General features: G+C 38.7%; 2 protein-coding genes across 2 annotated transcripts in view; one reads left to right on the top strand and one right to left on the bottom strand.

Annotated features, from left to right (window-relative positions):
- LOC106092214 (dynein axonemal light chain 1) overlaps positions 1 to 13984 on the bottom strand; it is a 170125-nt gene that overhangs the window by 146197 nt on the left and 9944 nt on the right. The window lies entirely within an intron of this gene.
- Positions 7474 to 8112, top strand: LOC106092211 (steroidogenic acute regulatory protein-like). The gene is made up of 2 exons (XM_059368815.1): positions 7474 to 7834; positions 7897 to 8112. The coding sequence occupies exons 1-2, from the start codon at positions 7502 to 7504 to the stop codon at positions 7993 to 7995; spliced, it is 432 nt and encodes a 143-aa protein (XP_059224798.1). The 5' UTR covers positions 7474 to 7501; the 3' UTR covers positions 7996 to 8112.

Below are 13984 nucleotides of genomic sequence, written 5' to 3'. Positions count from 1 at the left end.
TGTTTTTGAACGTACAGGTCTATCGAAAGATGCTTTGTGGTCGATAAAAAGACGGTAAGTGTCGATATTTCTATCTTGGGTCTCTTCCAGGGTTTGACGTACAGTGATTATCTGGTCTACGGTGGATTTAACAGATCTAGAATCGCATTGATAAGGCTCCATTATCTCGTTGTCTTGATCTTAATCTCTCACCCTGTACGAAAGTATCTTTTATGATACGGTGAGGAGATTTTTTCTCTGTTGTTGGCACATATTGACTTGTCTCCTTTTTTGTGTAGGGGACATAGTATGATGAAGTTCCTATAATCGGTTCCATCAGCATCCGACCATAAATAGTTCAACTATAACCAGAGACGTAGCGAGAATTTTATTTTTGGGGGGCCCATATAACAATTACAAAAAAATTATAATTACGTATGCGCGCTAACATTTGAAAAATAGTAATTTTAAGGGGAGGGGTTGGGTTTGCGTCCGATGGCCACCCCCCTGGTCACGTCCCTGACTGTTCGGGGTTACTGTTAACTTGACCTCACTCTGACTATCGCCTAGTCAGAGTGATATCCAAACGCCGCCACTATGGGGATACGAAGTCCTATATCTTAAGCTAACTATCTGTATTTGTTATAAGATTTACATATTAATCTTCGGAGGTGGATGTGCCTATAAAAAAGCCATCAGTTTGATATTTCATTTATTTCTTTGGTAGAATTTCTGAACTCATGCACTGAACATGTCGATTTGCTCTCACTCTGGTCTTTCAATGTATCTCTTATTCTGCCGAATAGGCGTTTCCTATCTTTCCTTTTCTCCTGATACCACTCATTCGTTGCTACTAACTGCAGATTTGATGTATGCCGCATACTTGCCATTGGCATTTCGACACTCCTGTTCGTACCGGGACATAATATTCTGAGATTCTTATCAACAGATATGCGTTCTTCTAGACAGATTGCGCAGACACATACGCCTGATCACCATGTCACCTCCGGACTTACATAATTCAGCTGGCAACTCATCGGCTCTTGCTGCTTTGTTTTCTTCTCTCAGGTAATAACAGGGATTGGTTCTGGTATTCTCGTCGGTAGATACATACGCCTGGCAAGAGCAGCTGAGAAAAATTTTCTTTCCATGTACAAGGCAAACTATCTGTCACTGTTACAAGTTTGCCTTTTTGTCCCTGCGGCAGGATCAGCCTGTAATAAAGGCATCGGTTCGATGTGTAATTTTTTTGGTCGAATTTTCAAAATTATTCTGACTCCTGAACAACTCATTTCGCTCATGTCATTCCATTTCTCTTTTCATCCTGCGGAATAGACGTTACTCCACTCTTCTTTTGTCCCTATACCTCTGCTACTGGCATTACTCAACTGACTGCATGGTTGCTTGGTATATACGGGTGACGGGTACGATTCGACACTTCTGGCAGTACCATGGGTTCCTTGGTGGAAGCTTTGTGGGTTATGAGACAATTTTCATGGAATAGAGAATGGTTTACCATTGCGCCGCTATTTCACCGGCATAGGAATGCTTTTGCCATCTGTCAGAGTCAGGTCGTATTAATGTTCGCGCCACAAAAAGAAGGAACGTATGATTCACTAGATGATTGCCTTTCATTTGTCACATCATAAACAGTATGGATACTCGTTGTTTGGCCAGGAAATAAAAATGTAGACAATGCTTAAATCTGGTGCAGCTAACTTGTTGATGATTTTGATTTTTTATTCATTAAGTTTCTTGGGATGGCAGCACTGAAAAGTGTTCGGTATACTCTGCCATTTCATCATGGAGAAACAAACAATCAACGACTGCAAATCATTGAAATTCATTATTAAAATTCGTCTTCTGCGAAAACAGTTCGGTGGAAATCCACTGTTTTATCAAAAAATTGTGTTCAACGATAAGGCTCATATCTGCCTAATAGGATAGAATTTTTTTTAGTAAAAACAGAATTTTTTTTAGTAAAAACAGCAAAAAAGTTTGCTAAAACAACAAAAAGTCTGCTGAAAATGGGACATTAATAATTTTTTGCTTAAACAGCAAACATTTTCTGCTGTTTTGCGACAGCAAAATGTTGATTTTCGTCTGCCTTTTTTTAAGTACTAAAAGTTTTCAGAAATCTTAATCAATCATCAATATTATGAGCTTAGAAAAAAATAGGCTAAATGAGGAAACACTATTGCTTATAACTTCGTAGAAAACTGTCAGTAATAATTTTTAATATATTTCGATTTTCATGCAGCTCCACTATTTGCGGAGAGACTGTATATGGTTTGTCATCGTTGTACGCCACGTTTCATCTTTGTTTTTTTTTCGGCTATTGTTGATCTGTCTTTTCATAGTTCTGTTTGTCCCTATGTGCGCTCAAGATCATGGGTATGGTCTTTTTTGCGGGGGACGTCAACATTTTTTACAGTGTCTCAGCCATGTTTTGGACTATATAAAACCATGTGTATTAGGGTGGACCAGTTTAATCGACAAAGCAGTTATCAAAATCGGAAACTACAACGAATTCTTAGAAAATTTGCCCAAGAAACAATGGGCGTTAAAAAAAATCGAGCTTCCGGTTTTCGACTACAAAGTCCGTTCATCGGGTGGTATCTTTTTAGGGGAGCTATATCCAAATATAAACCGATTTTAACTAAATTCAGCAGAGGCATTCCGATTAGTAATTGCAGACTTCATACAAGTTTTCGTGCAAAAGGAACAGGGCCAAACTTCTCATCTATCAATGAGTGCTGTCCGATTCAAGTTTAAGCTAAATGATAAGGGGCCGCCTTTTTATAGACGAGATCGAACGAAGTGCCGCAGTGCGACACCTCTTTGGGGAGAAGTTTTTACATGGCAAAGTACTTCATAAATGTTGCCAGCTTTAGAGGGGGATAATCAACGCTGTTTTTTTTTTTGTTTATGTTCTCGCCAGGAATTGAACCCAGGAGTTCGGCGTCAGAGGGTAACAACCACTAACCACTGCGCTACGGTGGCCTTCTACGTCTTTATACATAGTATGTGTAAATCGGGCGATATGTTAATATGCGAGCTAAATCTATATTGGAACCGATTTTGATCAAAGTTCAAAGAGCTTCCCAGAATTCGACGCAGATTTCGATTTCGATAACCGTTTTCGGTCCACACAATTTGATCCATTCTAATGTGTGTATTATTTCGCGACACATGTTAGTTCATCAGGTTCCCCAGGTTACACGAAGGAGAGGATAGTGTCCACAACCAAAACAAGGGAGGAACTCAGGTTAGCATGGACTCTGTTAAGTTAAAACCACCCAGGGGGAAAAGGGGCAACTTCGAGGCCTGACATCATTCTCTGTCTTGCATCCGCGAGGCTTGGTTTCCGAATTCGGAATGTTTATATCTTTTTAGCATTGAGTGGCATTGCCAGGTTAGTAGTTGCCTTTCACTGTATATAGATGGTCTTAAGAAGGGCAGAATTACTGTTGAAAAACATCAGTAGTCCAATAGACACATACATGTGGTTCATATATTTTATACAAAAAAAATGTGGTGAAGGCATCCGTTGTCAAACTTTTGGAAGTTGCAAGGTAGGTCATCCTTAATTTAGATGTTGGAGACTATAGTACAAGTCATTGTGCAAATTTTAAGCCAAGTCGGATAAGAATTGCACCTTACAGGACCTCAATAATACCCCATACCGTAAATATATATAGTGTGGGGGTATCATGGGGATCATATTTCCATTTGGCGGGGTTTGGAGGTGGCGCGGCCCTCTAGATATCTCACCCTAAATAAGGATACCAAATTTCTGTTTTTGAGTTCATATAAACAAAGTAAATTTAACGTTAATCGCCCCACCCACCTCCAAGATCTGGCGTTTTTGAAAATAGGGTAAAGTGAGGGTAAAGTAGATCGGAGTAGTCAAACCCCTTGCCCCGAAAAAGGATATCAGATTCATACTCTACTCCCAAAAACCACATTTAAGCTACATAGTGCTATAGTCGGTTCAGGGGGAGTTTATGAGATGAGTCGTCCCTGAAACACTTAAACAGGCCATAAAACAGATATCAGGTTTGCCATAGCCCACAAATGTGCCCAGTTTCAGGGGTATGTAGGGTGGGGCTGCCACCAATGCACTTAGCCTTGAAAAATATCAGCATCGTGCTCTACTGTTAAATTCCTTTTATTTCAGCCGCAATTGCATATAGTTTAGAGGGAGTTTATGGGGTGGGACTACCAACGAAAAATTTGCCCCAAAATTGGATATCAAATTCGTTTACTAGAACCAAATACCCATAATTTGAGGCCCCCCTTATTGCCATAGTAGGCAAACATGGTCGGTTTGAAGGGAATTTAGGGGTCGGATCCTGAAATATTAACAGCATTGTGCTAGAACACGATTTTGTTTAAGCCCTATAATGTCACGCATTTTGAAGGTGGCGATCAAGATATTCAGGGCTACGGGTCTCGTCCAGATCCACACTTATAAATTGGTTTTATATTGGTTATTAACATTCCAAATCATATTTTAAAGTTACCACTTGGGATAACACATTTCTAAACATCCGCAGGTCCAATTTGAGGGCAAAGTGTACTCTACTATCAGATATCTTGTATTGCTGTCCTATCCTATACTGATCGGCCTTTTCTGGTCGGATTTGGGAAGGGGGATTGCCCTCCTGCAAGTCCTTTCAATTGAGTACAATATATTCTCGGTCATCAATTTGGTGTTGTTTTTATTGGGAGGAGAAGGTTGGTCCCCCCGACGCTAAAACCCAAAAGACGAATTATTTGAGTCCTTTATTGCCGTGATCTACATGTCCTGTTGAACGAACGATGAACTACACATCCTACTGAAGGGTATTTAATGGGTTCGCCGGTCACGGACTCTGTCCCAAAAGTGTATACCAGATTCGTAGTAAACTCTCAAAGACCTTTCATTTGATACCCATTTTGTGGCGTTGGATATTCATGCTTGTTCTGAGGGTTTTTGGGGTTGGGGAGGCCCCGCCGACGCCTCGAACCAACAGATGTGTACTCAACTCCCAAACAACTTTCGTTTGATACCCATATTGCTGTGAAGTGTCCTGTTGGGTTTTATTTAGGGTTGGGGGACTCCCTCGAACACTTTAGGTGACATTTATATATTAAGTTTGTAATCTACTCTTAAATTCCTTTCATTTGATACCCATATTGGCCAAAGCTTTCAAAGTGTCCTGTTGGGGGGTGTTTTGGGGCTGGGGGACCCCCGAATGCTAAGGATGGTATTGTATACCAAGTTCGTACTCTACTCTAAAATACCTTTCATTTGATACCCATATTGTCCCAATCGGTAAACATGTCCGTTGGGGTGGGTTTTGGAATGGGACGTCCCCCCAGGTTATATGATTCTAAAATTACAAAATACAAAATTTTGCTTAAATCGAACATATATACCCAGGATGGTGGGTATGCAAAGTTCGGTCCGGCCGAACTTATGCCTTTTTATACCCACCACTATAGGATGTGGGTATACTAATCTACTCATTCCGTTTGTAACATCTCGAAATATTCATCTAAGACTCCATAGAATATATATATTCATGATCGTCTCGACGTTCTGAGTCGATTTAGCCATGTCCGTCCGTCAAAATTACGAAAGCAGTCTAACGCGTAAAGCTAGTCGCTTGAAATTTTGCACATATACTTAATATTGATGTAGGTCGTTGGGGGATTTAAAATGGGCTATATCGGTTCAGATTTAGATATGGCTCCCATATAAACCGATCTCCCGATTTGATTTCTTGAGCCCTTACTAGCCGCAATCTTCGTCCGATTTGACTGAAATTTTGCACGTGGTGTTCTGTTATGACTTCCAAGAACTGTGTTAAGTATGGCCGGATTCGATCTATAACCTGATATAGCTCCCATATAAACCGATCTCTCAATTTGACTTCTTGAGCCCTTACTAGCCGCAATTTTTGTCCGATTTGACTGAAATTTTGCATGTGGTGTTCTGTTATGACTTCCAACAACTGTGTTAAGTACGGTCCGAATCGGTGTATAACCTGATATAGCTACCATATAAACCGATCTCCCGATTTGACTCTTTGAGTCCTTACAAGCCGCAATTTTTGTACGATTGGGCTGAAATTTTGCATGTGGTGTTCTGTTATGATTTCCAAGAACTGTGTCAAGTATGGTCGGAATCGGTCCATAACCTGATATAGCTCCCATATAAACCGATCTCCCGATTTGACTTCTTGAGCTCTTACTAGCCGCAATTTTTGTCCGATTTGGCTGTAATTTTGCATATGGTATTCTGTTATGATTTCCAAGAATTGTGTCAAGTATGGTCGGAATCGATCTATAACCTGATATAGCTCCCATATAAACCGATCTCCCGATTTGACTTCTTGAGCCTTTACTAGCCGCAATGTTGGTCCGATTTTACTGAAATTTTGTATATGGTGTTCTGTTATGACTTACATTAACTGTGTTAAGTACGGTCGGAATCGGTCTATAACCTGATATAGCTCCCATATAAACCGATCTGCCGATTTGACTTCTTGAGCCCTTACTAGCCGCAATTTTTGTTAGATTTGGCTGAAATTTTGCATGTGGTGTTCTGTAATGACTTCCAACAGCTGTGTTAAGTACGGTCGGAATCGGTCTATAACCTGATATAGCTGCCACATAAACCGATTTCCCGATTTGACTTCTTGAGCCCCTGAAAGCCACAATTTTTGTTCGATTTGGCTGAAATTTTGCATATGGTGTTCTGTTATGACTTCCAACAACTGTGTTAAGTACGGTCGGAATCGGTCTATAACCTGATATAGCTGCCACATAAACCGATTTCCCGATTGGACTTCTTGAGCCGCTGAAAGCCACATTTTTGTCCGATTTGGCTGAAATTTTGCATATGGTGTTCTGTTATGACTTCCAACAACTGTGTTAAGTACGGTCCAAATCGGTTTATAACCTTATATAGCCCCCATGTAATTTGGTCTCTCGATCATCCTTGTTCGTTTCCTAGAAGCTTTAATTTTTGCTGCTTTGACAGAAGTTTGGTTTGTAGAATAAAATTTATTGTGTATTAATTTTTAGCAGAACCCATGGCGGTGGGGATTCCCAAGATTCGCCCCGGCCAAACTTAGCACTCTTTTACTTGTTAAGACTCATCTGAAATTATTTTTTTTTATTTTTTTAGAAAATCAACCCCTACACTGATATTACCTATAACATCTCAGCGCCATGTGCAGGAGGTATTATCAAATCTCGTGAGTTTATAAATCTGCGCTGTTGTCGACTTTTCTCCAATGGCAGTATGTGTGATGAGCATTTTGAATTGAATGCTTACGAGCAGCAAAAATTAAATAAATGGTGTGAGATTAAAATGTCTACAATGACATCCTCGCCGGAAGTATCTTTGGCCCAAAATAGAAATATTTTGGGTAATTATCCAATGACAGCTATGCAAGGTAATCGAATGGAATTGTTGGCCAATAACCATGTGCTTAAGTTGGGAGTAAAAAATATCAAAAATGATATTATGAGTCAAGATGCCAAAATGTCACTAAATCGCTCGGATTGTGAAAGTTTGCTGCAACTTGAAAAGGAAAATCCATTGGAAGTGGAAACTCTTTGCGATTTCATTGAATCATATGAGCCTGAGGAAAGCACCACGCAAGGTCGTGTGTGGATAATTGCCAGCAGCAGTGTGGACTCTGATAAAGTGCCTGCCACCACTAAATACATACGAGGCCAAAATCACATATCGGCCTATATCATTAGGGAAATTGAAGAAAATCCCAATGAATGCATTGTGGAATGGATAGCTTGTGTGGACTTCAAGGGAAACATACCACGCTATGTCTTGGATTTGGTAAGCTTTAGGGGTGGTATGGATATTTGCGATATCTTAAATGTGGTTTTATCTGCCTTTAGGCCTTTACAACAAAAATGGTGGATTTTGGCATTTACTTGCGTAAATATGTGCAGCGGCTCTATCAAAAACCTTTGGCTACTACAATGTCAAGAGAATAAATTGATGTTGCCATAGTTTATTAGACAATGCCGCTTTTCAGGAGAGCAGTTTTGCCGGCCTACAATAGATTTAATGCTTTTCAAGAATTTTACAACATAGTCATAGATGCACTTTTAAATAACTCAAATGTTTTATTATTCTCATAATCTCAAATTTTCTATAAAATAAACTATTGGGTTGCCCAAAAAGTAATTGCGGATTTTTCATATAGTCGGCGTTGACAAATTTTGCATTCTTTCTTCTGTCAATTATCAGCTGTTACTTTTAGCTTGCTTTAGAAAAAAAGTGTAAAAAAAGTGTATTTGATTAAAGTTAATTCTAAGTTTAAAAATGCATTTACTTTCTTTTAAAAAATCCGCAATTACTTTTTGGGCAACTCAATAAAACGACAATTTGCTAAGCAAATTTGTATTATTTTATCAAGTCATACCATGCATAGCAAAATTCTTTCGACTATAGGTTTGAATGGTGGTAAAAATAATTCGATTTTTTTTTTTTACCATAGTTTGAGTCTTTATCAGCTTAAACCAGCGAGGGAAGGAATATTTGGAAATAAGGCATTATCACACATTTTCTAGGTCACCGGTGTAATAATTCAAGCAGATTATCTTGAATTAAAAAAAATAAAATAAATTATTTAATGTTACACTTGAGCAAATCCAGCACTAAGTGTGTAACCTTATTCATATATATATATATATATATACACTTGTTGAAATGCACAATCTGCATCCTCTGCATATAAAATATAGCCTTTGATTTTTATTTCGAGTAGGTATTTATGCGATTATTTGATGGTATCAGCATCACATGCGGGACGAAAATATGTATACAAGAAGTTGAAACGTGCTAAGTTCGGGCGGGTCGAATTTTGGGTTCCCACCTCCCGGGATTTCAATAAAAATTTGCCTTTATTAACTCAGTTCGCATTTGAATAACAGGGTGCTCCAGAAAGACTTACTTATTTGGAAGGTCAATGAAAACAAAAGTAAAGGGTGATTTTTTTGAGGTTAGGATTTTCATGCATTAGTATTTGACAGATCACGTGGGATTTCAGACATGGTGTCAAAGAGAAAGATGCTCAGTATGCTTTGACATTTCATCATGAATAGACTTACTAACGAGCAACGCTTGCAAATCATTGAATTTTATTACCAAAATCAGTGTTCGGTTCGAAATGTGTTCATTCACCGTTCAGCGATGAGGCTCATTTCTGGTTGAATGGCTATGTAAATAAGCAAAATTGCCGCATTTGGAGTGAAGAGCAACCAGAAGCCGTTCAAGAACTGCCCATGCATCCCGAAAAATGCACTGTTTGGTGTGGTTTGTACGCTGGTGGAATCATTGGACCGTATTTTTTCAAAGATGCTGTTGGACGCAACGTTACGGTGAATGAACACATTTCGAACCGAACACTGATTTTGGTAATAAAATTCAATGATTTGCAAGCGTTGCTCGTTAGTAAGTCTATTCATGATGAAATGTCAAAGCATACTGAGCATCTTTCTCTTTGACACCATGTCTGAAATCCCACGTGATCTGTCAAATACTAATGCATGAAAATCCTAACCTCAAAAAAATCACCCTTTACTTCAGTTCTTCTTTAACTACTTGAGAGTACAATATCCCAGTTTTTTTCATGCAGTCTTCAAAATGACATCGGGTGAATGGTGGCGACCTCTATTGAGCATACATTGACAAAGTCTATTTTTATACCCTCCACCATAGGATGGGGGTATACTCATTTCGTCATTCCATTGGTAAAACCTCAAAATATGCGTCCAAGGCCTCATCTTATACATAAAAATCAATTTGTGTTTGTTTGTTTGTTTGTATGTTTGTGTGTTCCTTATAGACTCAGAAACGGCTGCACCGATTTTCTTGAAATTTTCACAGATGGTGCATAATGATCCCGTGGTGAAAATAGGGTACAAAATCTTTTTATATCTGAAGGGGGGCGGACCCTCCCCCTTACCATAACTTTCAGAAACACCAGATCTTGGAGATGGATGGTGCGATTTAAGCGAAATTTTGTGTGCTCTCATATAGTACCATAAAAATAAAAATTCGATATCGAAATTTCGGATGGGGTACCTAGGGGGACCGCCCCACCTTAAAACCTACCAAACATATATTTAGACCAATCACGACAATATGGGACTCAAATGAAAGGTATTTAGGATACGAAAACGTATCTGATATCCATTTGTCGAACCAAGTGCTAGAGGGACCACCCCAAGCCCCAAAACACCCCTAAAACGGACATATTTACCGACCATGGCAATATGGGACTCAAACGAAAGGTATTTGCGAGTAGAATACGAATCTGATATCCAAATGTGGGACCACGTTTCTGGGGGTTCACCCCTTCCCCAAAAACACCCCCAAACAGGACTTATTGGGTTGCCCAAAAAGTAATTGCAGATTTTTTAAAAGAAAGTAAATGCATTTTTAATAAAACTTAGAATGAACTTTAATCAAATATACTTATTTTACACTTTTTTTCTAAAGCAAGCTAAAAGTAACAGCTGATAACTGACAGGAGAAAGAATGCAATTACAGAGTCACAAGCTGTGAAAAAATTTGTCACCGCCGACTATATGAATAATCCGCAATTACTTTTTGTGCAACCCAATATTTACTGACCATGGAAATATGGGGCTTAAATAAAAGGTATTTGAGTGTAGAATGCGAATCTGATATCCAAATATGAGACCAAGTGTTTGGGGGGCCGCCTCTCCCCAAAAGCCTCCCCCAAAGGGAACACATTTACGACCATAGCCACATGGGGCTCAAATGAAAGGTCTTTGGGAGTAAAGCACAAATCTGATATCAATATTCAGGAAAAGTGTCTATGGGGCCACCCCACCCCCACAACACCACCCAAATAGTAAGTATTTGCTGAATTTTGCAATATGAGGTACAAATAACAGGGTTTTTAGAGTGGAACACGAATCCGATCTATATATATTTTCAAGGCCAACTCACTGAGTGGCCGCCCATCCCCCAAAACACCCCCCAAGCCGAGTGAAATTTGAAAATTGTGGTTGCTATTCGGTGCTGGAACTGACACATCGGTGATGATATTTGGTCATGAAATCAGAGCTGCATTTTGTACTGATTGCCAACACAGAGAAAATATCTTTTGGAAGTTGTATTAATGGCTTCGAACCTTCGAACAACGCAACGGCTCTTGCTGCCGCTCCGTGTGCCCAGGTTCGCATTAACGACGAAAAATACCCATGAATAGAGCTGTCTTAGAAGTTAGGAAAGAGGTATGGTAATGAAATTTGGATTGGCGTAAAGTAGACGACTGAAACAAGTTACAACAATTTTCCCGTCATGTTTTGGGGAAAATTGGCTTGTCGAAAGTTGGCAATTTTTTATATCCCAACAATTTCTCGAATTTCTTAGAAGTGAGATTTCTGGAATCCATAAAAAAACGTATGGCAATAATCTGACTTCTTTTGACAGCAGTTTCTATTTTAGGCAAAAATCATAAAATCCAACTTTCTTCGCTAAATGGTCATAAAATATTACGAAAGTAATTTTTTGTTGTAGGGGATTAGGAAATTTTCAAAAAATTTTTAAAATTCAAAATATTTGAAAAAAAAACTACCTCAATTTAAATTTTCTAAATTATGATTATACTACAATAAGCCCGGTAGCTTTGCTGCCCCCGATGGTACACCAAGGTGTAACTGTATCGCAATTTTAATAGCCTTAACCATATCCATATCTTAAAGAAAAAACATTTTGAAAGTTTTAGTACCTAAATTTGCGATGAGATCTTTAGCTCAATCCGTAAATAAAGTACCATTTTGTACGTTTAGTACCTTAATGTACGAATTTCAAAAAAATCTTCTAGTCATGCTTTAAATACTGCCAAGATGTACCTGTATCCTTAATTTCACAGATGTAGCTCAGTCTATAAATAAAGTAACACTTTGTACGTTTTAGTACAAAAATGAACGAACATCAAAAATATCCTCTAGTTGCTCGGTACATAGTGCCTATATGAATTGGGATGCCCAAAAAGTAATTGCGGATTTTTTAAAAGAAAATAAATGCATTTTTAATAAAACTTAGAATGAACTTTAATCAAATATACTTTTTTTACACTTTTTTCTAAAGCAAGCTAAAAGAAGCAGCTGATAACTGACAGAAGAAAGAATGCAATTACAGAGTCACAAGCTGTGAAAAAAATTGTCAACGGCGACTATATGAAAAGTCCGCAATTACTTTTTGGGCAACCCAATAGTATACCCCCATCTTATGGTGGTGGGTATAATAAACAATAACTGCGATTAAGCAGCACTCAGTAACTGTTATACTTGCACGACCATTCATTTCTTTTTAAACTAATAGGGCATACTTTAAGGCTGAATATTTTATTTGGGAATATTTACCTTATCGAAATTGGATACTTTTAAGAAAATCCGGAACAAAACTGTGAGCCCTAGCTTTACTTCGTCGAAAGTTAGCGTGTTTTCCACAGACAGACAGACGGGCGTACAACCATCCTATGGTGGAGGGTACTTAAACTACTTGTTGCCGTTGGTATTGGTTCCATTTACTGTTATACTCCATAAGACTTGATAGACAAACTCTTATTAAAGAAATAAAGCATACTTTGGGGCTGAAACAGTTTTGTGGAATGCATTAGGACACAAATAAAGTTGGATTGTATTGGGTTGCCCAAAAAGTAATTGCGGATTTTTCATATAGTCGGCGTTGACAAATTTTTTTACAGCTTGTGACTCTGTAATTGCATTCTTTCTTCTGTCAGTTATCAGCTGTTACTTTTAGCTTGCTTTAGAAAAAAAGCATAAAAAAAGTATATTTGATTAAAGTTCAATCTGAGTTGTATTAAAAATGCATTTACTTTCTTTTAAAAAATCCGCAATTACTTTTTGGGCAACCCAATAGAAGTGTTTTTTGACAGAATAGGTATGAAGGAGGAGGCGTCAAGATGAGCTGAGCCTAGCATATCCATCTATGACGCTTATAGAATGGGTTTGAATACTGGCGAGTACATCAGACTGGTACTGGTTTTCCCCTCACTAATGCTCACTTTACTAAGCGGTGGTACTTTGCGGCACGCTGTTCGGACTCATTTATAAGTATACGGATCGACTAAGAATCACTTGATGATTCGATTTAGCTATGTCCGTCTCTCTGTTTGTCTGTCTTTGTCGCTAATTTCGTCTGATCATCTTCAATTTGCCAGGTTTTTTGGTCTATAATCGAAGCTATTTTATAAATTGGAAAAAATCACTTCAGATGGGGATATAGCCATTTTTTGGCTTTTGTAAGATTATTAAAAGAATGTATATAAGATATAGCAATTTTTAAAATATTAAAAATTTGCAAGAATATTGAAAACACAGATTTTCTATGTGTATATCAACATTCTTACAGCAATCTTACAATAAACTTGAGTTTTGAGTAAAATTGCGATGTGCCCATTTTTCAACCGATCCTTAGGAAAATTGGCACATATCATACTCTTAGGTGGGACTGTTGACATTTTGAGCGACTTTTAGTTGCGGTTCTGAGTGGGTTTAACTTGGCAATGTACAGACCATTCTTGGATCCTCCTTCATCGCAATTGTGGAAACAGACACGATTTGGAGCGATTCTTGTTTGAACCTTTGTTAGTAGGCTTAGAATGGACTCCAAAGAACCAACAGCTGCGGTGGGGGTAACAGGCTGTAGAATGTTGAGCAGCCGCTACCCCTTGACTGCTGGAGCGGCTGCTCCAGGCTCCACTACCCGACAGATGAATGGTCAGTACGGGCTTTTGACGAAGACACCTGGTTCGAATCTTAAAGACAAGGCTCAACCTATCTATCTTCGCATACCTATAATTTGCCTAGGCCATCGGCCTTCCCCGGCAAGGCAAATCGCTCTCAGGTTTATTGAGAGGCTTGACAGTGAGAGTCTTAGGGCTCGGAGATTCGCTGAACGGCGTCTACACGGCTAGAA

This window comes from Stomoxys calcitrans, chromosome 5 (genome assembly GCF_963082655.1).
Source record: "Stomoxys calcitrans chromosome 5, idStoCalc2.1, whole genome shotgun sequence".
NCBI classification, from domain to species: domain Eukaryota; kingdom Metazoa; phylum Arthropoda; class Insecta; order Diptera; family Muscidae; genus Stomoxys; species Stomoxys calcitrans.
Note: the sequence above shows the minus strand (reverse complement) of the source record. Positions and strands in the feature narration are given on the sequence as shown.